General features: G+C 42.4%; 1 protein-coding gene across 2 annotated transcripts in view; it reads right to left on the reverse strand.

Annotated features, from left to right (window-relative positions):
• Positions 1 to 27,425, reverse strand: part of TRIP12 (thyroid hormone receptor interactor 12) — a 3,849,287-nt gene that overhangs the window by 431,039 nt on the left and 3,390,823 nt on the right. For both annotated transcript variants that reach the window (XM_044071052.1, XM_044071053.1), the window contains one exon: positions 14,250 to 14,406. In XM_044071052.1, coding sequence (XP_043926987.1) covers positions 14,250 to 14,406 — 157 coding nt within the window. The remainder of the gene's footprint in view (positions 1 to 14,249; positions 14,407 to 27,425) is intronic.

Consider the following 27,425-nt stretch of genomic DNA (forward strand, 5'->3'; position numbering starts at 1 on the left):
ATATCATCACAAAAGAAATGCATAAAGACATAGAACAAATACAGATTAGTTCCACTGCATGTACTGAAACTCCGTATTTTTGAAGGTGTCCTCGTCAGCAAGGCACACTATATAGGACCATGAAAAACTCTCCAAGCCAGTCAGTGGGTCCCACCCATCTTAATAAACCAAAAATTTGTAATTTCTCTCAGTTTTAGGTCCCACCCATCTTGTCTGACACACCCAGTTGTTGAAGGTGGCAAAGGGGTTTGAGATATTCGGTGCAGGTCCATTGAGAGAAACCACCAGAAGGCACAGATGTGACAGATTTTACTGGAACAGGAAGACTACACAAATATGACTACGACCTTGTAGTGACTCACAATGGGCTAAATGACTTTAGGCACTCAACCAAGAGGGGCAGGCAGAAGGATAAGATGGATCTTACTATGTACATGCCCGAAGCAGGAAAGACACTGGGCTTGAGTGGTACTTGATATTCAAAAATAAAGATAACTGGATATGTAGCCAGTGTTATTCTACAGTTCTAACGGAATCCAGTATGCAACTGCAGTCTGGCAGTTGGTGCAGATGTTAAGGTTGCAAGCTGCAGTTCTATTCCTATGGTACACTGGATTGATTTTCTCAACGCTCATTTGCCTACTGTGTGACTCTCAGCATGACACTTATCCAGACATGCTCTCAGGTCACCCCTGAAAAAAGACCGTACCTCCAGTGGGCCTACCTGATTAACAAATAGGTGATAGTATTATCATCATCATCATCAGGTTGAGAGAATACAGCTGATAACCCTTTTTGCTTTCCCAAGGATGTTCTATACTTTGCATACCAGGGTCACTACATTCAGTAAAGCCTTTGCTGCCTCCATAGTGCCAGTTTTTAAGCACAGTCCATCTCCAAGACATTCCAGCCTAGCAAATTCTAATTCAGAATACATTGAAGTGTCTCTTAACCACACTAGGAATCTTAACAAAAATGCTCAAACTGGAGGATTTCCTGCAACTTGAGCACATTAATATATGTACAGTAATATAATAAGAAGTTATGTACCTACCATAACGTTCCATGTTAGTTGTCTTCTTCTCGCCTTCTTTCTTGCTGGATGGGTTCGGAGCCGATCCTCGGCTCCGACTCGGCCTATACTATAGCTCGGGAGCTATTTTTACCGGCTCGAGGCAGCCCTATATCCCGCAATACCATGCGCTAACTCCCCAGATCTCGTTGACAGCTAACACATAGTATAGTTTTATTGTTACCAAAAAATAAGCCATTATATAAAAATACGGTCTACCTGCTGGTAACACTCATGATACGGGTAACCCTGAATAACTATGTATCATGAAAGAAAAGGACTCAGAGACCTTCAAGTCTGTCCAGGCTAGGGGCAGGAGGGAGGGACGCAAGAAAGAAGGCGAGAAGAAGACAACTAACATGGAACGTTATGGTAGGTACATAACTTCTTAATGTTAAGTTGTCATTCTCGCCTTCATTCTTGCTGGATGGGACAGCGTCCCTAGCACCTTGGTCCTGGGTGGCTCAACGGAACAGACTCCTGAGTATGGTGGAACCAAAGTCAGCTCTATTTCTGGAGGCTATATCAAGTTTGTAATAGGTAATAAAAGTATGCTGAGAAGCCCATGTAGCTGCTGCACAAATGGCATCTAATGGTAACCTTGCTTGAAAGGCTGTTGAGGTTGATAGTGCCCTGGTTGAATAAGCCTTAGGTCTTGAAGGAAGTTGTTTGCGTCTCAACTCGTAGACAAAGGTAATGATGGATGCTAACCATCTGGAAAGAGTTACCTTTGATACTGGAAGTCCTTACTTTCCTTCAGCATAAGAGAGGAAGAGTTGTTCTGACTTTCTGAATTGCAGATAATACCGCAGTTGACGATGAACATCCAAGGAATGTAGTTTCTGTTCAGCCCTGTTTGAATAATTTGGGAAGAAAACAGGCAAGTCAATAGTGTGGTTCAGATTTGATTCAGAAGAAACTTTTGGTAGAAAGGAAGGATTCGTTCTGAGAGCTACCCTGTCTTTATGAAAAACCAAATAAGGGGGACGGACAGACAAGGCCTGAAGTTCCGACACCCTTCTGGCAGATGTTATAGCCACCAAAAACAGAGTTTTCCAAGAGAGAAGCTTGAGGGAACAAGAAGCTGCAGGCTCGAGGGGAGGGAGAATTAATGAAGTTAACACCAAATTTAGATCCCATTGTGGAGGAGGATCCTTAATGGGAGGTCTGAGCAAGAAGATGCCCTTGAGGAAAGCTTTACAGAGTTTATGGGACATAATATTGGTTTCCGAGAGCCCTACATGAAAATTGGCAATGGCCGCTAGTTGTACTCCGATAGTGGCCGACGACGACCCTGAATGAAAAAGCTCCGCCAGAAAATCTAGAACTTTATGAATTGGTGCATTAAAAGGATCTAAGGACCTAGCTTCTGCCCAAAACGAAAAACGCTTCCATTTACTCGCATAAGTCTTCCTAGTATTGGACTTATGGGAGGCAAGAATGATATCACAGACAGGAAGAGAAATAAATACCCCAGGGATTACTTCAGTGTCACTGCTTGACAGAGGCACAGAAAAATGATAGGCATAGTTTTTATTCAAACTAAAGGGGTGGCGAAAGCCACATAACTATGGGCTAGGCTTATAAATGCCCTTGGGCAGATAGCCTAGTATGAACCTATGAACCTATAAGGGAAGCCTGGCTATGGTTGGAAGTGGAGCAACCAAGCTGTGAGGTTGAGGGAATGAAGAGACTGGTGCAGCTTGCCCGTCAGATGGGTCAAAAGGTCTGGAAATGGTTCCAGATGCCAGGGCTGTTCCAGTAGATAACGGTGCAGGAACGGAAACCATACTTGTCGAGGCCAGTACGGAGCAATGAGGATCATTTTGGATCTCAATGTGGTTGCTTTCTGAATTAACTGCGGAATCAACGGAAAAGGGGGAAAAGCGTATAGAAGACCCCGAGGCCAATCGTGGACAAGACCATCTCTGGGGGGATGGCCTGGTAGAGGGAAGAGTGTGAAGAAGTCGAGGCACTTGCTGTTTTGAGGTGTTGCGAAAAGGTCACAGCAAGGCTGGCCCCACTTCTGGGAAATTCTCTCTGCTACCGCCTGATTTAGAGACCACTCGTGAGGCATGAGAATTGTCCTGCTCAGTCTGGCTGCTATGACGTTGGACCTCCCGGGGATGTGCGTTGCTATCAGAAACCGTTGAGAGATCGCCCACTGCCAAAGTCTGAGTGCTTCTCGACATAGGGGGTAGGACTTTGTTCCGCCCTGCTTGTTTATGTACCACACTACAGACATATTGTCCGTTTGAACTGCTATAGTCCCCGTGGGAAGAGAGTCCTGAAGGGCTTGCAATGATAAAAGCACTGCACTCATCTCCAGGACATTTATGTGCAGGTGGCATTCTAATTGTTGCCATGTGCCCTGGACAGTCCTGCCCTGATAGTGCCCCCACCCGATCAGGGAGGCATCCGTTGTCACCGTGGCAACTGGAGGGAGAAGAACAAAGGGTCTGCCCTGAAGAAGTTGAGGGGAGACCATCCACCAGGAGAGGTGTTTTTTGCAATTTGGGGTTATCAAAATGTTGTGCGTCATTCGGAGCTGTTGAAAGGACCACTGAGAAAAAAGCATCCACTGGAGAATTCTCATGTGGAAGCGGGCTAAGGGGAGAAGGAGAATCACCGATGCCATGAGGCCTAATGTTTTCAGTACTAACTTGACTTGAATTCTGTTGGACTGAAACAGAAACTGAACATTCCGCCGTATGTCTGTCACTCTCTGAGGTGGTAATGTTGCAGACATTTCTGTGGAGTTTAACACGGCGCCTATGAAGTTTATACATTGACAAGGTGACAAGGAGGATTTTGCGAAATTTATGGAAATACCTAGTTTGTTGCAAATGCGAATGGTGTAATCCCTGGCTATGATAAGATGCTGCTTGGTGGTAGTGGTAATGAGCCAGTCGTCTAAATATGGAAACACCTGGAATCCTTTTTGTTTCAGGTGAGCCGTGACCACTGCCAAACATTTGGTGAACACCCGGGGGACTGTGGTGAGACCAAAGGGCAGGGCTCTGAATTGGTAATGACTGGCTCCCAGCCGGAAGTGGAGATACCTCCTGGAGCGCCTGTGTATCTTTACATGATAGTACACGTCCTGAAGGTCTAACGAGCACATCCAGTTGTCTCTGCCCAAGAAGGGCAGAATGGACTGCAGCGTTACCATCCGAAATTTTGTCTTCTGCACAGACTTGTTCAGTCTGCTGAGGTCCAAAATGGGTCTCCAGTCTCCTGTCTTTTTTGGTACCAAAAAGAACCTGGAGTAGACTCTGGATCCTAGCTGGTCTGCTGGGACTGCCTGGATGACTCTTTATTCTAACAGCTTTTTTATCTCTAGCTGTGCCTGACCCCTTTGTCCGGGTGGTACGTCTGGGAGGGGTCTTGGTGGTTGGATCGGAGGGGAAATGAAGGGGATTTTGTAACCCTCGGATATGATCGACTGTACCCATTTGTCTTGAGAGAGGGATTGCCAGGCTTCCGGGTACAGAGATAATCTTCCCCCGACTGTCTCCGAAGGTGGACAGTCGGGCAGCTTCTCAGGGATGCTGAAAGGGTTGGTCAGGGAAGGATTCCCTGGAACCCTGGTTCTGTGGACCCCCTCTGCCCCTGGGGCGGCGTCTATTATTGTTCCCCCCTCTGCCTCTGGGGGGAAGTTCACCACGTGCGGCAGGCGCAACTCCCTGTGGTTTGCGGAACCACATCTTTCCACCCTTCTGACCTTTAGGGTATGGTCTAGATGGTGTGGAAAAGTGGACTCTCACGGCAGAGAGAGTCTTACCATCTTGCTCGCACCTGGTGAGGGTATTCTTCACCTGAGGTCCAAACAACTCTGAACCATCAAAGGGAGTGTTGGTGAAGGACGGCTTGAAGGGATCAGCAAAATTACAGAGTCGCATCCAGGCGTGACGTCTTAATGCAACACCTGTACCTGCGGCCCTACTCGCTCCATCGGCTGCATAAGAGATAAGCCGCATGGAGGAGTTGGCAATGGAATTCAGGGTAGCCAGCTGGGAGTTAATCTTGTCCTGATACCCCGCAGCAGAAGGATCCTGTATGGTTTCACCCAGTTCTTTGAGCAAATCTCTCTGAAGGCGGGTGAAATGACAAATAGTTCAGCGACCGCATGGCAAAGGTTGCTGAAGCAAATGTCCGCTTACCGTACCTGTCCATAGCCCTGGACTCTTTATTAGGAGGATGAACAGGTACAGAAGGATCAGCTAATTCCTTCTTAGTGGCGGCTGCTACCACCATAGCATCTACCGATACACCTTTGGTCAGAAATGGTTTGTCTACCGGAGCAGAAATAAATTTAGAAGGCCTCCTAGGTGTAGGTTCCATCGATTCAGGAGCTGCCCACGCCTTTCTGGCCACTACTTCCATCAGTGGGTCGAAAGGAGGGGACACCCAGGAGGTGGAAGGGCGAGACCCAAAAGCATCAAGGTAAACCGACTCGTCCTCGGAGGGTTTGAGGGTGGACCAATTCCCCCTCTGTTTCAGGATCTCTAGGATGTCTGAAAAGGAGACATCCTCAGAGGGGGATCTCGGGGAACCCTCCGACTCATCCAAGTCGGTGTCCGAAGTGATAGACTCGGGAGAGTCTATGTGCTTCCCTCTTGCACTTTCTTTTCCTAGGGGGTTCCCCTGAAGCTTCAGGGGAGGCCTCGGACGAAGAAGAGACACCCAAAGTGGGTACCCTATGCTTTGGATCTCTGCTATCAATTGCCAGAGGATGACCAGAGACCGTAACAGGCACTGTAGAGGGAGGAGCTGAAGGAACCAACCTTGGAGCGGACACCGGATCCAGCACGCTCCACATCACCTCAAAGGCTCCCCTATTGGGCACAGAAGAAAGTCCTGGCTCCGAGGATACCAGAACCGCTCCCGGTGCCGACAGAGAAGGCTCCGAGAATGATGTTGGGGCCGAACTAACCAGCGCCGACGCTCCGAGAGAGAGAACGGGGTCGGACAAGGGTCCGATGCCACTCGCCCCCTCGGAGCCGACGATGGAGTCCCGGCGCCCAGACCTCTCCACGGACGGCACCAATGAAGAGGTCGGAGCTGACTATGCCGGGGCCGAAGGTGGTAGTATCGGCTCCGACGTGGGTAAGGTCCCGGTTCCGACAAACTCCGGCTCCGAGCTCAACTGAAGAGTCGGAGGAGGAATCGAAATTGGCACCAAGGGAGCCACAGTCTGGTGAGATGGGCTTTGGAGTATTTGGGCCAGTGCCTGAGACTTGAGGAGTCTACTGACCACCCTCTCAATGTCATGGTTGGACAGCCTGGAAGACCTGGAGGAATGAGTCCTATGACTCCGCTCCGACAGTAAGGGCGATCCTGGAGCCGAATGAATGGACTCTATGGAGGGTGACCTAGAGCGCTTGCGCGCTGTTGTCGGCTCTGATACGGGTTTCGGAGCGGGCAAAGTCTTGCTCGCATCGGATCCGACTGGAGCCGATGTCGGAGCACTTTCGGTTCCGCCAGCCGTCAACTCAAGAACTGGAGCTGCGGGTTTGGCGGGCTTGGACAACTTCCCCGAGCCAGACTTAGACGGGGAGTCATCAGGCTTCAATAAGCCCCTCAAAATTAGCTTATTGCGGCGCTCCTGCAGGACTCTTGGACTAAATCCATGACAAACGGTACAAGAGTCCTGCAGGTGCAAGGGTCCCAGGCAATAAACGCAAGTAGTTTGACCGTCTGTCAGAGACATCTTCTGACAGCACGAGTCACACTTCTTGAATCCTGAGACTTTAGTGTCTTTGGACATTATAGTTGACATTAACAATCTAACACAGTCAGCACACACAACTCACTCAAACACTCACACAAGGGGAGAAGTTAAAGGGCTGACTAGGAAAACACACACACACACACACACACACACACACACACACACACACACACACACACACACACACACACACACACACACTCAATAAGGGCAAACTATAGGAATAACTATAGAAAAACTAAAGCCTGAAGGCCCGTTTATCAATTTGACTAAAGGAGGGGGGGGGGCTTAACGAAAACTGTTAATAAACTTTTAAGGGTAGATAATGAACAGATAGGGAAAACTAACCTTAAATTTTAAAAGTCCTCACAAAAGGAAAATAAATTTTTACACTGACCTGAGCCGGTAAAAACGCAACCTCGCAGCAAAGCGGCAAACGAGATCTGGGGAGTTAGCGCATGGTATTGTGGGATATAGGGCTGCCTCGAGCCGGTAAAAATAGCTCTCGAGCTATAGTATAGGCCGAGTCGGAGCCGAGGATCGGCTCAGAACCCATCCAGCAAGAATGAAGGCGAGAATGACAGCTTAACATCAATTGTTTCAGTGTAATGAAAGCACTCCCTCTATTCTTGGGTATAATACCAACCATGTGTTCAGACCTACAGGCAATTGTGGGGGACTATCAGTATTTGTCAAGCATATCACCTCACAATAAATTCCTTGAAACATCACAAATGAATGCCTATAAGTCACAATCACAAGAAACAAGGTTAATTATCACTTTATAGCTAACTATACAACACTATGTCAATTTCCAACTAGACCGTTATCTTAAATGCATTAGCTGAAATTCCCATTAAACCCAAAACCTTTCTACTGGGGGTCGTCCAACTATCCAGGCTTTTTTCATACCTTTTAAGCATTTAGACTGGTAGAGCTCTAACTGACCTGCTGAAAAACATGTAGCTGGTCTTGAAGTTGAATCAGTTTAGTAGGTTTGACCCACTGTTTTATAAAAATGCTTGAAGTTTCTGCCAAAATCACTTCAAACCTGCTACTCACAGACGCACATGGGCCCATATCCTACACATACTGGTTCTAGTGAACATTACAGAACATTTTAAGAAGTGGAAAGAAGCGGAATGTATTCAGAAGATAGCAGATTTTACTCATGTTGTGATTCCTTTCTTCCTTAATAGAACAGGATGAAAAATACTTTTATCACCTATTTTTATTGCTTTCATAAAAAATGATCTGTAAAAACTTTAAGCTTTCTCATCAAAATTATTCTTTTAAAACAGATTCCCACTGCTTATATAAATTAAATCTGTAAAAACCATGAGTTTGATCAACATTCTCTATAAAGGTATAAATGTATACTAATAATTAAGCTAGATAAAGACAGATCCTTAAATCTGCAGAAATAGTTTCTAGCTACACATATTTAGGTTTACAATTGTGAATGAATTACTACAGCTACATTAAACATTTACGGAAATAGGAAGCACGAGTCAGTACCCCCCACACACACACACACCAGATGGTGGCAGACATCAAGAGAAAATTGCTTTAAAGAAAAAGGTGCATCACTCTGCTCTATATTTCATCTCTGACATCATCTATGAGGCTTTGTAAACTCAGAACTTGACTACATACTGGGGGGTTCACTTTCATTTAACAAATCGCCCTGAGCCCCAAAGAAAGGCAAAACACTTTGCTTTACAGTACTTTTCATGAGGCTCTGCAAACTCAGAATACAAAACAAGGGGATACTGGGGGTGGGCCAACACAAGCACGAAAATCAACTCAAAATAACTTAATAAAAAAACGGAGCCACAGCGGATGAACTGCAAAGAGAAGTTTAATGCTTCTGGTATACGATATTGGGGGTGGGGCAATACTAAAAGCAAGATTTACTCTACTTAGTCGCACTGAAAATTTTAATCAGTACATCTCTTTGGGTTGAGTCGAAGAAGACTTCAGTAAATAAAACAAAAACAGCAAGTGTTGGTAAATTAAATATTTTGTTTACCAGGGTACAGCACTGATCAAACCTGACCATTTGCAGGCTCAGCCTGGGTTACATACATAGCAACAACAGTAAATAAGATTAAAGGTATAACTAAATTACACAGTACAATGATACAACACTAATGGAAAAATATACATACAGTGGATATAAAAATAGTGTACACACCCCAGTTAAAATGCCAGGTTTTTGTGATAAAAAAAAATGAGACCACAATAAATCATTTCAAAACTTTTTCCACCTTTAATGTGACCTATAACCTGTGCAATTCAATTGAAAAACAAGCGAATCTGTTAGGGGAAAAAATATATATAAAAAAAAAACGTACCATAAGCTGGTTGTATAAGTGTGCACACCCTTAAACTAATACTTTGTTGAAGCACCTTTTGATTTAATTACAGCATTCAGTCTTCTTGGGTAGGAGTCTATCAGCGTGGCAAATCTTGACTTGGCAATATTTGCCCACTCTTCCTTGCAAAAGCACTCCAAATCTGTCAGATTATGAGAGCATCTCTTGTGCACAGCTCTCTTCAGGTCACCCCACAGATTTTCTATTGAATTTAGGTTTGGGTTCTGGCTAGGCCATTCCAAAACTTTAATTTTATTCTGGTGAAGCCATTCTTTTGTAGATTTGGATGTATGCTTGGGGTTACTGTCATGCTGAAAAGTGAAATCCCTCTTCATCTTCAGCTTTCTAGCTGACACCTGAAGGTTTTCGTCCAAAAGTGACTGGTATTTGGAACTGCTCATAATTCCCTCCACCTTGACTAATGCCCCAGTTCCAGCTGAAGAAAAGCAACCTCAAAGCATGATACTGCCACCACCATGCTTCACCATGGGGGTGGTGTTCTTTTGGTGATGGGAAGTTTTGTTTTTGCGCCAAACGTACCTTTTGGAATTGTGGCCAAAAAGTTCAAACCTGGTCTCATCAGACCATAACACATTTTCTCACATACTTTTGGGAGACGGCGTACAGTATTGCAAATTTTAACCGGGCCTGGATGTTTTTCTGTGTAAGAAAAGGCTTCTGTCTTGCAACCCCACCCCATAGTCCAGACATATGGAGAATACAGGAGATTGTCACCACATGTAGTACACAACCAGTACTTGCCAGAAATTCCTGCAGGTCCTTCAGTGTTGCTGTAGGTCTCTTGGCAGCCTCCCTGACCAGTTTTTGTCTCGGGTTTTCATCAAATTTGGAGGGATGTCCAGTTCTTTGCAACTTCTCTGTTGTCCCACATTTTCTCCACTTTTTGATGACTGTCTTCACTGTGTTCCATGGTATACGCAGTGCTGTGGAAATTTTTTTGAACTCTTCTCCTGACTGATACTTTTCAACAATGAGACCCCTTTGATGCTTTGTAAGCTCTCTGCAAACCATGGCTTTTGCTGCAGCAGGCAACTGAGTAAATGCCAGGAAAATCCTACTAGGACAGCTAAACTTTATTTGGGGTTAATCAGAGTCTCTTTAATTGATGGCAGGTGTGTACCCAAGAAGACTGAATGCTATAATTAAAGCAAAAGGTGCTTCAACAAAGTATTAGTTAAAGGGTGTGCACACTTATGCAACCAGCTTATTGTACATTTATTTATTTATTTTTATATTTTCTCCCCTAAAAGATTTGTTTGTTTTTTAATTGAATTGTGCTGGTTATATGTCACATTAAAGGTGGGAAAAGTTTTGAAATGATTTATTGTAGTCTCATTTTTTTATATCACAAAAAACTGGCATTTTAACAGTGGTGTGTACACTTTTTATATCCACTGTACATTTACAAGAAGATTAATATGTAGGAGGATCAGGAGTAACATTACATGCTATAGGTGTTGGAGGGGAAATTTTAGCATTGAAGTGAGAAGAAACTGTAAAATACTAGCTTAACAAGAGATGTGGATATTGGATACATAATAGGGAATCAATAGGGCAGATGTGGTGGGTCTATATTATGTGATCAAATGGTCAAATAGTCGAACATGTAATAGTCGACCTGGAATAATCGAACCGCCACAATGTTGAATGGTTCAATGGAGATCTCCGTACAGTGTGGAAATGGAAGTTTTCCATTGTCTGCACTGTAGTGCGATCTAGGAGTTGGTATATTTAAGTAGCGGGGGGGTGTGGGGGTTGCAGGGGGGCTTGCCCCCCTGCGTAGAGCATTTAAATGGTTTGGATGGGTTTTTCTTTTCCGTTCGACATTGTGGCGGTTTGATTACTACGGGTTGACTATTTGACCATTCAATCACGTAATATAAACCCAATGTGGTAGTGGTGGGTACAAGTTTATATGATAGAGAGGTTAGGAGATTAAGTAGCCAAGGTTTTCCTGGAATGAATGTTATAATGAAACCATGGACGTTAAGTGACATGGCCTGTGTTCTAATGTGTACGTACTGTTCAGTTAGATATTGTTTGGACTGAATTCTGAAATCTGATTTCAGTAAGACCAGCTGTCAATGACAACAAGCTGCAGTCTGTGGAATTAAGTTAAACAGACAGAATTGAGTGAAGAACCAATAACAGGACTGGTATTTTAGATTCTAGTGTGGGTTGGATGCAGTTAGTCTCATAGTTTGGGGGGGGTCTGTTTTGATATAGCAGTATGAAGAGAAGGAAGCCATGGATGAGCTTGGCTCTACCTTGAATGGGCAACCAAGGGGCCTTTTCCAAGGTGCTTTAGTGATGTTTACATTAAAGGGGGTTAAAGATGAAACAGCAGATTTTATTAGAAAAAGATTGTAAGGTGGTGGTGAATAGGGGTGGGCCACATTCTAGTTGTGCAAACATGAAACCTTTGTCTAAGACTGCTCTAGTAGGTTGTGAGAAGAAATTAGATGTTTTGGGCCTAGAATAGGATGACTGACTTTGGATAAGACTTTCTGAATGTTGTCTTGGATGGAGAAGGAAAAAGGAATCTAAATGATGTGGTAGATTCAATTAGGTTGTTGTCTAGGTTTTTAACATGAAGAGGGCTACTGGCTTTAGTGAGCCTTTTCTTTGTGCCAAACAGCAAAAAATATTCAGCTGTAAAAGGTTGGCCTGAAGTTTATTTTGGATGATGATGTGAGAAGGGCTGGATCTATTCATCAGTGTAAAGGAGGAGCTGTAGATGAGGAAGGTCAAGAGGTACTTTATAAAAATGGAAAACAGTACTGGAATAAGAACTGATCTCTGTGAAACCCTTGAAAAAGCAAAGGCTCCAACTGATTAGGCAGGCCCAAATGCAACTATGAAAATCTGGTTTGTCAGGAAATCTTTGAACTATTAGGTAGATTCAGAGCTTACATCAATATCCTGTAAGCGAGAGCACAGGATGTAGTGGTCAACCAGGTCAAAGGCCTGGATAAAGTCAATGAATATTGCCCCAGTGAAGTCACCTTAATCCATGTTAGTAAGAATACCATTAGAGAGCATCCAGAGAATGAACAGTCATGGTACTCTTCTATCTGCCCAAATGTTATGCTGCTTCTGAAAAAGTGAGTGGAACTTGTTAAGGTAAGTGGTGAGTTCCTTGTAAATTACTTTTTCAAGGATTTTACCAAGAATAGGGAGTAATGACATAAAAAGGAATTTAGAGGCTGGGGTGTGTGCGCGTGTGTGTGCATCAGACACTTTGGTACAAGTCTGACAGAGGCTAATTTCCATATAGAGGGCACGGTATTGGTTGTGAGGCTAAGGTTGCTGATGTGCTTTAGTCGGGTGGCTACGAAATCTCTACAGTGGTACAGAAACCAAGATCAGAGGTTATTAGGACCACAGGGAGAGTCTACAAAATCTCTTCTTACAGAGATGCAATTTGTTTGCTAGTGATTTTGGAAAAGTGGAAGGGTAGGAGGTATCGTGGGGAGATTTGGGTGAAGTTATGTAAATAAGGATGTTAATGTTCTGCTGTGCATGAAGACTAGTGAATTCTCTGAGAAATCAGTAGGTGACAGTTTTCCAGCAGACCAAGGAATGTGGTCAAGAGAGGAAAGCCCTTTAGGTGAACTTCAATGACAGATGACATTTACTTCATGCCAGAACTGCCTGGGGAAGTGAAAGAGGGTAATTTATTTTGATTTGCTGTATTTACTGTGCATGGCTTGTTTAGTAATGTTTAATAACTTAGTGCATTGCTTCCTTAAGAGCATGGTCAATTTTCCCAAACTTACATCCCTCCTCACATAAACACATTAGATTTTTCACCCATTTCTGACAGCCAGTCAATACTAGTATGTTTAAAAAAAAAGATTATGGGAAAGTGTGTCTTTTGAAGGGCTAGTAAGAGTTGTCAGAATAAGCTACCAGCAGATATTTTGTGGGAGATTTTTGTCTGTAGGAGACAGTTGCAGGGGGACATTTTATTTTTAGATTTTATATATGAAATGTTAAAGGCAACTGGTCAATGAAGGTGGATGGGTGATTTATGACACTGGAGATATTGTTGAGGTGGGGAAAGTAATTATGAATTTAATAAGTAAATGATGGTTAGTTTTTGTAAGTAACAAGTTTTAAGTGATAATAGATACAAATGGTCAGCTATGATCAATGTATTACTCGGGTGAACAAATGTAAAATAAAATAAAACAAAAAATTAAGCATGCTAACTGTTAATCACCACATGGGTTCTTACTGGACAGACAATCTTGCAGAAAATACTCGTGCAACCCAGACATTTCAGTGGATGACTCTACCTCCCCACTGAATGAGGGCCATACAGCCCGACCCCACAAGACCTGCAATTCTTTTAATTATTTTTAGCTACCCATTGCCTTTAAACTATAACCTCTCTGTAATCAATCAGCCCATTTGCTCTCCAAGGGGTGAGTGCCAGTTGTAGACGTCATTCAGAGAAACATTACGGGGCTTTTCCTTATTAAGCCATAATTCTCAGCCTTTGGTGGTTGATGTGGTTGCCTTCATCACCACAAAGGCCTAGTTTACCATCCTCCATGCACAAATGCTCCCACTACCTACTAATGGAGAGCTACAACCACCAGCTTGGTAAACCAAGGCTACCATTGCCAGTTATGGCTATATCTCTTGCAAGCCTCTGTTTACACACGGCAAAACAGCCACTGGATAACCAGTCCCCAGTCCCCTCCCCCCAGTAGAACAGCTGATGCTTGCTGCCAATTCTACCCTTCCCTGCCCAGCTCTTTGGGTCACTTTAGCCACTAATCCACCTTGGTCACCTGGGTCACAAAACTTTATGCTTGTCTGCCAGGCTTACTGTTTAAAAATCCATAATACTAAATGCTTATAGGAAAACATGGTCATCAATGCACTCAACTATGTTACACAGCAGTAAATGTAACACAAGAACTTCCACCTTAAACAAACAAAAGTTAAATTTTCTGGCCTGCTGTTTAAATCACTTTCATTAGTTACAGCTGGGACTCTAATTCACAGAACTTAAGTATTTTCATATACATACCTTTTTCCTGTCTAGACGTGGTGCAACTCTGCTGTCCTGAGAGTCAGACTGGTTAATTTCAGGGTTGGTGTCAAGTAATCTCTGCATTGCTCTATCTCGGTCAAATGCAGTTACATAAAAAAGCATTTGCCGTGTGTCAAATGGAAAGAAAAAGGGACTGAAAGAGAAAATTATACATCAATCAGTAACAATAATGCTGTTACACAAAATGTCAATATGTCTCTGCGAGTTAAGACTGCTCAGTGCAAAACCTATACTTCCAAGGAAACAAAATACTTTGAGTCAAGTCCTTTATAACTGGAGCTCTCGTATAATCAGAGTTTAGCAGATTTTAATTAAATTTTATATTATACTTTTAGCGACTAATTTAACATCTTCAATAAAACAAGTTCTTACCATATCATCTTAGCTGAGAGAGGACACATCTTGATAGATTCTTGACTGGGTTCACCTTCACCAATCACCATTTTGTATAAAAAAAAAAAAAAAAAAAGGAAGATCTACATTTGGGGATACCTATATTCCATTATGACACATGACATACTGCATCATGTACATAACCATACACATCTCTGAAAGACAACCAGTTAATTTTCTTGCTACCGGCGAGCAGCACTTTACTGATTAAGAAACAGATCTGTCAGATCTGACTTCTTGCAAGTATATACTTTGGGGTGACTTAATTCTAAAAGACAAGGCTAGCAAAAGAAATACAGTGGGATGGTGACAGAATATTCGGGCAGTAAGTGTATAGGATCAAGTCCCAGCGCTGTTAATGAGCTGCTTCCTATACCCAAGCTACAGGGTTTCTTTCCACATCCTTTTGTCTAATGTGTGACTGAGCAAATCTCTTAACCAGATAGTGCTTTTGCATTGCCTCTGAAAAAGGACACTTGTGTCCATTGTGCTTATTCGCAAACAAGTGTAAAAAAAATCCTAATGCATCAAAGAATGTCCTATCATAGATTAAGCCCAACATTGGGACCACTCCTTGGTAAGTCCTTCACTGGGATAAATCCAAATCAACAGTCACCAGAACAGGAGAAGCCATATAACCATATATATACACAGAGTTCCAATAACTGAGCTCAAAAGCACTGTCAAAAATGAAGTAAACTCCTGTGTGTCTGAAACAATCACACTTGATGAAAATGTTTTATGAAGACAAAATAGACAGCACAAATAGCTGCAATGAAGATGTACCTTAGGCAAGCACTGGAGGTCGACATTCATTTAGTGAAGTGAGCTCTGACTACAGCATTTGGCAGTGGGCATTCAGTCATCTGATGGTTAAAGAAAATGCAGCTGGGAATGTACTTGACGTGTGCGCTTTTAAGCTGCAAGCACTTTCCTTTATGGGGCTACAGAGCTGAACAAGTTTACCTTCTTCAAATTATTATCTGAGCCATCAGTACACATCCAGGGTATGATGGGTACTCTCTCTCTCCGTCTCCTGGTTTCTTCTACAACAAAACTGAACAACGGACAGAAAGGTTTATTTTTCTAATTGTCCCTGAACCAAAGTAAGAAAACATGGATTTGTTATAAAGGACATCCTACTTTTGTGAAAGATAAAATAAAAGGAATCCGGGAAGCTCAAGGCACGTCTGGTATCCCACCTGTAATCAAAAGATGTCAGGACTAAGAAGAAACAGAGTAAAAAAGATAAGTCCAGATAAAATCACTTTTGCTAGCAAATCAAGCAGATGCTCTCTGTGATGCCCTCCCCATCTACTTACTTAACTAAATAAATTTCAACAAGCAGAGAAACCATGACAGAGGGACAGAGAGAGAGAGAGTCTCTCTCAGATCTGCTAGCTAAACTGATTTTATCTGGACTAACTCTTTTTACTCTGTTTCATCATTATGAAAGATGAGACATGGCTCCTTACATTTAAGGGTCGGAAGTTCCAGGATCTTACATACAGAGGTGATGGTCAGCATAACAATAAACTTCAAAGCCACAATGCCAGCAGATAAGTGACAGAAAAGCATGCCTGTCACTGCTGAAGTTAAAATCCAAGAGAAGGGATTGGTTCATTAAAGGACAGAAATACAGCACTCCTTTAAACAGAGTGCTTGACCAGCTGGTACTGGGCTACAATCCATCCCTCTAAAAAGAAGATGCATAAAGACATCTGGCATGTGATCCCTAACTGGAGAATAACAAAGTTCCAAAATAAGTTGACATTACATGCAAACGGAACAAAAGAGGCTGTACCAGTTACCACTACCATCCAAACTGTGAACCAGTTTCACTAGGAGGAGAAGCTTGTCGAGTGGGAAGGATGCCTGGGTCTGCTACAGGTGTTTCAGTGTTAGGAGCTTGCAGTACGTTTGCTTGCTGCCACTTGCTTGCAAAAGTCAGTACTTAACCTCCCACTGGCCCAGTCTCCTATTTCTAGGTAGCCCTCAAAACACCTGACTCTATAAAACTGTACATCCCTAACAGAATCTTAACTCTAACCCTAACCTCTCACCCAATTCTAAACTGGAGTTCTCACTCCCTTACCCTAAAGTCCCAGAGCACTATCTAAACTTAAAACTCCAACCTCCCTCTCCTAAACCTAAACTTCCTGATCGCTCTCCAACTATAAACCCCTCCTCCAACTCCCCCCTCAAAAGTGGTCACACTTACCTTGCTTGAACTCGAACAATGCGTTTGGGGAAGGTGCAATGGCTGCTTGCCCAAACTCATATTAGAGCAGTGTGTTTTGGCTGTGCTGACGAGCTCATAACAAGGCCAAGATATGCATGTCCACAGCTAGTGAGGTTTGGCTTTATTGGCCTGATATTGTCCAGTAAGATGACGAAACAAGTCATGGGCATTCAGAATCACCAATGAGATGAAACACCTGATGTTCATAAGGATTATTTGCATATATCCCATGAGCTTCTGATACAAGAGGTTTGGGAGGTCACTCAGTGGAAGTTCTAGCTTTGCTGAAGTTTTCATTTTGTTTTTACTGATTGGTTTTTCAGTGACCTTTTCACTCAGTTGTTTTAAATCTAATCTGGCATTAAAGGCGAAAAAAGTTTAATACTGGTGCGGGTTCTTCCATGTTTTGGATTATTATTTTACTGTGCACCTGGCTTTTCCTGCAAGATACACTGCTTAGGAATTACATATATAACTGTGTGCACATAAGCAGAATATAAATACACATACGTGTGGGCATGTATACACGCACACATATATGTATATATATATATATATATATATGTATGCATTTGGGGGGGTGTGTGTATACATACATATATATATATATATATATATATATATATATATATATATACATATATATACACACACACACATATATATATATATATATATATATATACACACACACACACACACACACACACACACACAGGTCTACATATTAACACTGAAAACATCCCCCCCCCAAAAAAAAACAAATCCTAAAAACATATTTTTGCAGAGGGACAATCCCCCCCCCCCTTATTTGTATATACTAACTGCATGACTGTATAACCATGCAGAAAAGAAAAAAAACACCATACACAGTGAATCAGTACTTAAGAGCAAATACGGACATCTACAGATCTGGTGGTACAACACGATGCCGACCATCACAATTCACAAATACTGTTCTAGACTTGCTTCCCTAATAACTTCTATGATAACAAATGACACCACTGCATGCATTCTACACAATTCTATACAGTTTGACACTTTGCACTGTTCTGAGATATACCCATATACATACATGTATACTTACATACACTATTGTACAAGTATGCACACACAGAATACAATCTGATATGGTTACAGTAATCAAGCTTCTTAAAGACTAGAAGGTTGAAATATCAAAATAAGTTATAGCAATCAAGTTTTCTGAAGGCCAGCAGGTTGTAAGCTTTGGAATCAGCAATACATGTCTCATCCCCCAGTCAAACTCTTGGTGTAGCAGCAATGTAAATTCTGTCCACTTCCAATTGGACAGATACCAAGTATCAGGGGTTTGCTTAATGGTACATTTTAGAGGAAGGAATGAAGGGATAAGAAGGGCCCATGGTTGGGCTTCCTGAGTACTCAAAGAATCACAATCTTTGTTCTTAGGTTTAAACCTCCATATCATAGATAAAATATGTCTCCATTACATGTACTTTAATAGCTATGTCTTCCTGTAGGGTGGCATGAGACATGAAGAAAGTACAATTGTGTAAGTAAACTTACCATAACAACAGATGTTTAAATAGATACTTACTGTATTAGCCTTAGGATGCAACAGCCAACCAGCTTCCAAAGTTTAAGGGCACTTTCCATGAGCCCAGACTGCTGAAAGCTCAAGCTAGGCAAGGAGAAAAAAATCAGTAGTCTGGGCACCAAGTCCTTCACAGCTTTTATCCCAACTGAAAGTAGAAGGCTACAGCCCTGAAAAATGTCAGTGTTAGGTATATAAAAATCAATGTCTTCATTCTTCCAAACAAAGATCACAGAAAAGTAAAAATAATGGGAATGGAGGGAGGGAGCAGCTACTGCAGCAGTAATCTATACGAACGTCTACTGTTACAGCAAGTTTACCTACACAAACTGTATTATGTTCATCATTAGATCATTGCTGCAGTACCCTTAGCTACATCAGTAGAATATCAAAGTTTAAGTAGTTTTGGAGGATGAAAGACCTGGCTCCAGGATCATCAGGAGAATGGCCCTAAGAAAAACCTGCTCTAAACCTAGAAAAAGGAGTCTAGTTTGTAGTTTGTGAAAATATGTACAAAGGACCAAGCTGCTGCCTCTATAATACTTCTACAGCTCACCATTTTCCAAAATGGCCTGGAAGAAAGAAAGGCCCTAGCAGAATGTGCCTTAACCCTGTCTGGAAGTGTTATGGTGGGAATATAACAAAAGGAAATAGAATGGGAAATGGTCTGATTTGTCACTGGTTGTACCTTTTTCTTACATTCATAAGAAATGAATAACCATGAAAAACTTTTCAAAAGCAAACTTAACATTACTTAAGACCGAGGTGGAAGTTTCAAAGCCCCTATGCTAAAGGATAACGCTGTTCAAGCTGCAAAATCCTTTACTAATGCACTCTATGAGACCTACAAAAAAATGCATGGATCGTGCTATCCCAAACTAAACCAAGACTCACTCCTCCAAGAAAAGGAAACCAGTCTGGTGGACCCCTGCCATAAACAAGCTATACAATAAGGAGGAGGCAAATAGTACAGAAGAGAGTAAAATCCCAAGAAGGGAAGACATCCCTGATCAGTATCAGCAAGAAACTATGCTCCCTCATAAAATCATCCAAGGCTAGCTTCGAAAGAAAAATTGCCATGGACTCCAAAGATAACCACAAGGCATTCTTTAGCTATGTCTAGAATCTAAGTGGCAATTCTCAGATCTGCTCGGAGTTGGTGCAGAAAGGCACAAAATACACTGAACCGACTGATATAGCCAACATCCTACCAGACAGGCTCAGTGCAAACTTCACCCCCCTCTCACCCACAAAAGGGCCCATAACTATACCAAAAGAATGTAGTGCCCCTGAAATCACAGACACTCAGGTTAAAACAGCCCTATTCAAAGCCAAAAACACAGCATCAATGGGACCGGACGGTGTCCCAGGCTGCGTCCTACGAGCTCAAAGATGAACTAACCCCTCACCTAAACACACTGTTTAAACTCAGACTCTCCAGAGACTACGTGCCCACAGGGTGGTGCACAGCAACAGTTATTCCACTCCACAAAGGTGGAGCCACAATGGACCCCGGGAACTATTGCGCTATAAGCCTGACTAGTTTTGTCTGCAAAGCTATGGAGCGCATCATCATGGATCTCATTAACAGAGACATTGGAAACCTCCCAACACTGGACCCTACCCAATTCGGCTTTGTTAAGAGCAGATCATGCCTCCTAAACCTGGCAAACTTCTTTGACACAGTTAGCAAGGATATAGACGAGGGAAAGGAGGTCTCCACAGCCTATCTAGACCTCGCAAAGGCCTTCAACACCATTCCCCATTCAGGTATTATAGACAAGCTCTCCAGCCTGAACATAAACCCATATGTCAAGAGATGGGTTGCCAACTGGCTCACGGACAGAACCCACATGGTAAGAGTTGCGGGAACTAGGTCTGACTCTAAACCGGTTACAAGTGGCGTTCCCCAGGGCTCAGTCATAGGACCCCTCCTGTTCGGCATATACTTCTCAGAGGTACAGCCAAGCACAGGAGGAGTCTATGGCTGATCAAGTTCGCAGACGACTGCAAACTAGGGGCTATAATTGACTCTCTGGCTGACACAGACATCCTCCAAAAGGGTCTCACTGAGACAGATACTTGGTGTCAAAACCATAGTCTCAAGCTAAATGCCAAAATGTGCATAGTCATCCCCTTTGGAAAAAAAACAAAGTACCCACAAACTACCACATAGGTGGTAGCCCCCTAAATACGGAAGATGTAATAAGGGATCTGGCGACCCAAGTAGATAGTAACCTCTCCTTTGATAATCACATTGCCAAAGTGGTTAGAAAATCCTTCTATGTGGCCCACCTAATCACGAAAGGGTTTGCATCCAGATCGAAAGAGGTCATTGGGTCACTCTACGCATCACTCATCAGACCCATCATCAAGTACAATGCCCCATTTGGGATGTACCTTACAAGACACCTGCAACAACTGGAAAGACCACAGAAGCACCTCACCAAGAGGATCACTGGTCTCAAGCAGATGCTCTATGCAGCTCGAATGAAAAAACTCCAGCAGTACTCTGTTGCATACTGCCTACTCAGAGGTGATGTCTGCCTGACATACAAGGCCATGTCCAACCTAGAATTGATGGACATGCTCCACCTAAAGAAAACCATATCCCCTCAAGCCACATGCTCCAGGGATCTAAACCTCACCACAACAATAAATAGGACGTTCTGGAGGGATAGATTCCTGTCCCAGAGACTTCCCATGCTCTGGAACAAGATTCCAATCTACATTAGGCAGAGCTCCTCGCTAACCCACTTCAAGAGAAGTGCCTTGACGAGTGGATGGGAAACAAAGTTTACCCCAGGGATCACTTCAATGGCTCTGCTGGACAGAGGCACAGGAAACTAATCTAAGGGGGTGGCGAAAGCTGACACATTCTGTCTAGGCTTATAAATGTCTCCAGGCAGATACCTAGTACCTACCTATGAACCTATGAACACATGAATTTATGAAAGTTGTAGTTCTGTCAGGTATCCCAGTTGTCTGTGGACATTCAGCGTATGAAAAATCCTCTCGCTCTCATTTTTAGGTTCTGGAAAGAAGACAAGGAGATGGACAGCTTGGTTCACAGTAAACCTGGATAAACCTTCAGACATAAAGAAGTTGTTCTTAAAGAAACCCTACCTTTGTGGAAAATGAGAAGGTTGACCCCACCATAACTGCTTCCAACTCCCACTCTCATCTTGCAGATGACAGAGCAATCGGCAACACTTTTCCGTCAAGAAACTTAAATTAGTTGATAAGCTGGTTCAAATGGAGAAAGTCTTATTTTTTCCAGAACAAAACTGAGATCCCAAGGAGGATGGTATGTAGAGTGACTTTCAAAAAATCTTGACAACGGAGTGCACTGAAAGAGGGAAATCAATGAGCAGACATACTGAATGGCAGAAAGATGAACCTTGATAGAGGAACAGGAAAGGCCAGAGGATAACAACTCACACAGATATTGCAGAACCAGAGAAATGTTAGCCTTAAAAGGATCTTGGTTCTTAAAATGACAATAACAAGAAAATCTTTTCCATTTGGTAATACATGATCTTACAGTAGAAGGTTTCTTTGTCTCGTTTAATACCTCCTGTACATCCTCAGAAAATAGGTGCCTAAAAGGTACTAACATTTTATCATCCAGGCAGTCAGTTGAAGTTGTTTCAAGCTGGGGTGTATCAAACAACCTTGTCTTGGTGTGAGTAGGTCCAGTATGTGAGAAAGCTTATGGTAGTTGCTCTTGTCCATTTCCAAAAGAAGGGATAACCACTGCTGCTGAACCACAAGGGAGTCCCCATAATGATCTCTGGGGAGTCTTTCTAAATCTTCAGAATGACCTAGGATACTTGTGGAAAGACATACTGGAACATGCTTGTCCAAGGCATCTCTTTTCCATGCCTGATTGCAAGGAGTCACGGAGCAGAGATTTGCCAGCTGCTTCTTGTGAATGGAGGTGAACAGATTAATCCCAGGTGTTCCCCACAGCTGGATATTCAATTCCCATTTGCAAGGGTCTATCCTCATCCAGTTCAGCTTGTATACCACAACATTTTGCTCTAACTGAAACAGAAAGAGATTATGCTGAACTGCTACATCCTATAGTACCCATGGCTAATCTAATCTGCACACAGGGTATGACCTAAAAAATCCCCTTTTATGTACTACATCACTGTAGTGTCTGTGATCACTTGTAGATGTCTTGGGGACCAAAGATGACAGAGTTTGGTACATGTATGACTGCCAGCATTTCTTTGATGCTTGAGTGTTTATGGCCTTGTTTGTTACAAAGACACTATACTTTTAACTCCAAAGACACATCCCCTCAAGCAAAGTATGAGGCATCTGTTGTTACAGACTGTACTAGAGCTAGAAAGGAGAATGGAATACCTGGATTCAGACAGAAATGGTCGCGTTGCTAGTGTAGCTCCCCCCCACCTTTTTTTTTTTTTTTTTACAAATTCCGAAACTGGGATTTGAAAAGTCAGGGGATGTTGATGTTAGGACCAGACATACAAGTTTTAGGTACCAGTGACTCTCATGTGGAGTCTGGTTGAAGGAATCATAGATGGCACGAGTCCTAAAATCCTGTGAAATTCCTTTGCTGAACTGTTGGTCTGAGTGGAAAAACTCAGGAATAGATTTTGACCTACCTTTTCTTGGGGGAGAAAAGCTCTTTGAACGGATGTATCATGGAGACACCCAGGAAAATAGCCCTGTGGGGTGGAGTAAGATGAAATTTTTCAATGTTCTCTTGGAAACCCAGTCTGCAAAGGAGATGTCTTATCCCAATAAGAGATGCCTGATGCTTTGAAAAAGACTCTGCAAAGATAAGTAAGTCATCTACGTATGGAAAAATATGAATACCTTGCAGTCTACAGCAGGCTATCACTACAGCTACACACTTAGTGAACACCCTTTGAGCAGTGGATAACCCAAAGAGGAGTTGCTGTTGTGTATTTCGGCTTTTCCCGGTTAGGGGTCGCCACAGCGGAACTCCAGTCCGCTAATGACTGGCAGTAGATTTTTACGTGCCGAGTTGCCAGCCCTGACGCACAGCCTTCAACGAAGGTACGCCCATTCACGAACGTCTCCACACAGAAGACGCTCTAGCTGAGAATTGAACAGGACAACGTCTTACTGTGAGGCGACAACACTACCTCAGCACCACCACGTGATAACCCAAAGAGTAATGCAGAAAAATAAAACTGTAATCCAATCATAGAAAACTTAAAAAAAAAAGTTTGAAATAAGCAGATATAGGAATGTGATAAGCATTAGTTAACAAAAAAGTGAAAGCTGAAATATGGTTGTGTTGGGATAGCCTTTTGAAGTTTGCAAAATTCGCAAACTGGCTGAGAAATGAAAAATCTAAGATTGGTCTCTATGTGGCTTATTTCTTTGGTATCCGAAACATCCTTGAATAAAAATCTTTCCCTGCAAGGGGGAGGGGACACATTCTATTACCACTCGAGTCAGCACATACTGAACCGATACATGGAAGTAAACTAGTTTGATCTGGCAGAGAGGTGGAACCCTCTGAAAAGGAGATAGGAATTCCATTTGCCATCTGTACTTGATGGATAACTCTCAGAATCCATTTGTCAGACTACCTGTTGCCAAACAAAGAACTTAAGAAACAAATTCTGGGGAGGAATTAAAGGACTGGCAGGGGAGGGGTGGGGGATACAATCTGTAATAGTCTTTCAGACGTGTTGAACTGTTCTTGTTTCTGGGAAACTCCCCTCTTCTTTGTGGAGCCTACTTGCCATTGCTTTTTTTTTTTTTAGCATCTGCTTGCTTGAAGATTGTTGAATCTGCTTGATCCTAAGTTAAGGAAACCTTTAACAAACTTGGAGAAAGAAAACTGAACAATCCAAGTCTCCTCTTGAATCAGTTTCCCTCTCATCACACTTTTTTAGGAAGTAGCAAACAGTCTAAAATATATCCTCCATATCAAGGAGCAATTTCAAAATTTTGTCTTTACATCTCAAGCATTTTTCAGAAGGTAACAAGCAAACTGTAGCTGTCGCTCTGGAAGAGGCATAAAACATTTCAAAGAATTGTTACTTGAGAAATATAAGCAAGAAAATTTAGAGAATATTTACCCTCTGATGAAGGAAAAGTGACAGTAATGTTTCTCATATTTTCAAAAGAAGCAATCAAATACTTTAACATGTGAGCTTAACAATTAAGAATTCTATAAATAAGTCTGTCAGAAGAATGTAATCTTTTTCCAAATCTCTCAAAACCTTTCCCATTTTTGTCAGAGGGAGAGGAATTAACATTTACTACATATTTAACTACAGAAGGATGTGAAAAGGAAATCACTGCAGGGACAGATGTGGGATTAGAAAATAAGCATTTTTAAGACCGAGAAACTTTACACAGTCTAGCTGACTTCTTAGGGGCTGTAAGATATGTTGCAGGCTGTAATAAAAACATCCTCCAAAGCTGGAAGAACAGGAGGGACAGCAGTAAGCCAAGGAAATTCTAGCTGTAATACATCACTATTTTAAGACATCGGGATGCCATTTTGTTCTTAATGAAAATACTAATTCATTCTAGGTATGGTTTCAGAAAAGGAAAATTCTTTGAAGGGTACATCAGAAATACTCTCTCCAGAATCACAATCTGTTATCTGAAGAGAAATAACTGAATTTGTTCCCTGTAATTCTACTTCCTGTTCATCACGACAATCTTCAGAAACTGAAGAATTTCTTTTTTACCAGCAGAACCAGAATATGAAGAGATTAAGAGGCTCGAACAAGTTCTGAGCTAAGCTCCATAAATCTCTATCTAACAGGGATAGGGGAAGATAAATGATTAACTTTCTGCTTCTTTTTGGCAAGCATATCTCTCTAGAAGTAGATCGACTCATGTCAGGGACATCAACCAAAGGAAAAGACACCAGAGTCTGTTCAGGAAAACATTCCCTGGTCTTTCCTCTGAGACTCACAAGACTGGTTCTTCCATGCCTACATAGAATACTCCAACCACTGTAAAAAAATGTTTCTAAACCATGGTCCATGGTGGCTGATGAGACTACACCAGAGGAATGCAAGGAAGAGTAATCTGAGGAACCTGAAATGGCCACTGCAGGTTCACCTACCAGCCGCTGAGGGAAGGAAGTACTCTACTGAACTGGCAAAGGTTGTCTTGAAATCTTCTTCTGTCAGGATGACGAACAAACCAAGGAACTGTTAAGCTGTTCCCTGCTTATACCGAGAAAGATGCCTAAATGCAGCAAACAATGTCGGTAAAAGTAAAAGGCAAGTATCAAAAAAATTAGCATTTTCACAAAAACTACACAGTGGCAAAGCACTGAAGAAGTTTCCATTTACTGTGGAAATGAAAGTGCTTAACCTATGTTCAACTTTTATCGTGTATTAAACCTTTGTGGAATTTTATCTTGGACTGAAGAGTCTGATTTTGCTGACTTTGGTGACGTTTTGTGGGACAGCCTTTATCGAGTCTGTTTCGGGATTGCATATTTTATTACTAGTTTACTTCTCCCATTTTCCATTTTGTACTTTACAAAATGCACTTGCCCCAGTCTCTAAAAATAATTTTTAAAATTATCAATAAAAAGCACAGTAAACCTGAAGAAAAAAATAAGTTGTGTACTCACCATAACATTCCATCTGAGTAGATGTACTTCATTTGTCTTCAACCTGTGGGATACGGATCCGTGCAGGCAAAGATTACTAGCATCAGCTCCAAGCTCCAGACTTCTCCCCTTATCCATAATACACCTCCACTGTCTTCCATCCCCAGATTGACTTTGCAGAACTTATACTTAGAACCCGACCTGATAACATACTTGTGACCTATACTACAGCTCGTAGGCTGAACATGTGCCAAGGTCCGGGGGAAGGAGGGAGGGATGGTTGAAGACAAATGAAGTACGAAGTACAACTACTCAGATGGAACGTTATGATGACTACATAACTTCTTTATCTGAAGTAGTTTACTTCATTTGGTCTTCAACCTGTGGGACAGAGTCCCCAGCTACTAAACTCCTGGGAGGCCCTCATGGAAGGATATTCCGGAGCCAAAGGATGCTCTCCTTCTAGATGTCAAATCCAATTTGTAATGGGAAATAAACGTATGAGATGAGGACCAAGTAGCTGCAGAGCAAATGTCATCCAAAGACACCCTAGACCAGAAAGCTGCAGACGTAGCCATGGACCTAGTGGAATGAGCTTTAACCTGACCTGGAGGAGACACGCCTTTGTCCTTATAGACCTGCAGGATGCATGAAGAAATCCATCTAGCTATACTGACCTTGGAAATTGTTTTGTTCTATAGACCCTTTTTGGGCAAACCTAACGATCGGATTTACGCATTTTTTTGTCCTGTGGAAATAGAATCGTAACTGTCTATGAGCATCCAACATGTGTAGTTTGTATTCCATCCTGTTGGTAAAATTGGGAAAGAACACAGGCAAGTGTATAGTCTGATTGATATTGACTGGTGACGCCATCTTAGGAAGAAAACATGGGTTGTTTCAAAAGGAAACTATCTTTATAAAAAATCATGTACGGAAATTTTATGGACAAGGCCTGTAATTCCGAAATCCTCCTAGCAGAGGTAATAGCCACCAGAAAAGCGGTTTTCCATGATAGAAATTTTAGATCTGCAGTTGCGGCAGGCTCGATAGGTGGAGCGACCACAGCTTGGAGAACCATAGTAAGCTGTCACAGGGGGACAGGATCTTTGACCGGGGGGGGGAGTAGCAAAAAAGTGCCTTTAATAAAGGCTTTACACAGTCTAGAAGATGCCAAGGATGCAGAATTCTCACCCACATGAAAATGAGAAATGGCAGCCAACTGAACTTTGACAGTAGAAGAACTAGCTCCATGCTGGAAAATATCAGCTAGAAAATCAAGAATGGTGGAAATAGGAGCCGTAAAAGGATCCAAACTCCTCTGAGAGGCCCAGAAAGAAAAACGTTTCC

This window comes from Protopterus annectens, chromosome 5.part0 (genome assembly GCF_019279795.1).
Source record: "Protopterus annectens isolate FY-2018-M chromosome 5.part0, PAN1.0, whole genome shotgun sequence".
Lineage (NCBI taxonomy): Eukaryota > Metazoa > Chordata > Ceratodontiformes > Protopteridae > Protopterus > Protopterus annectens.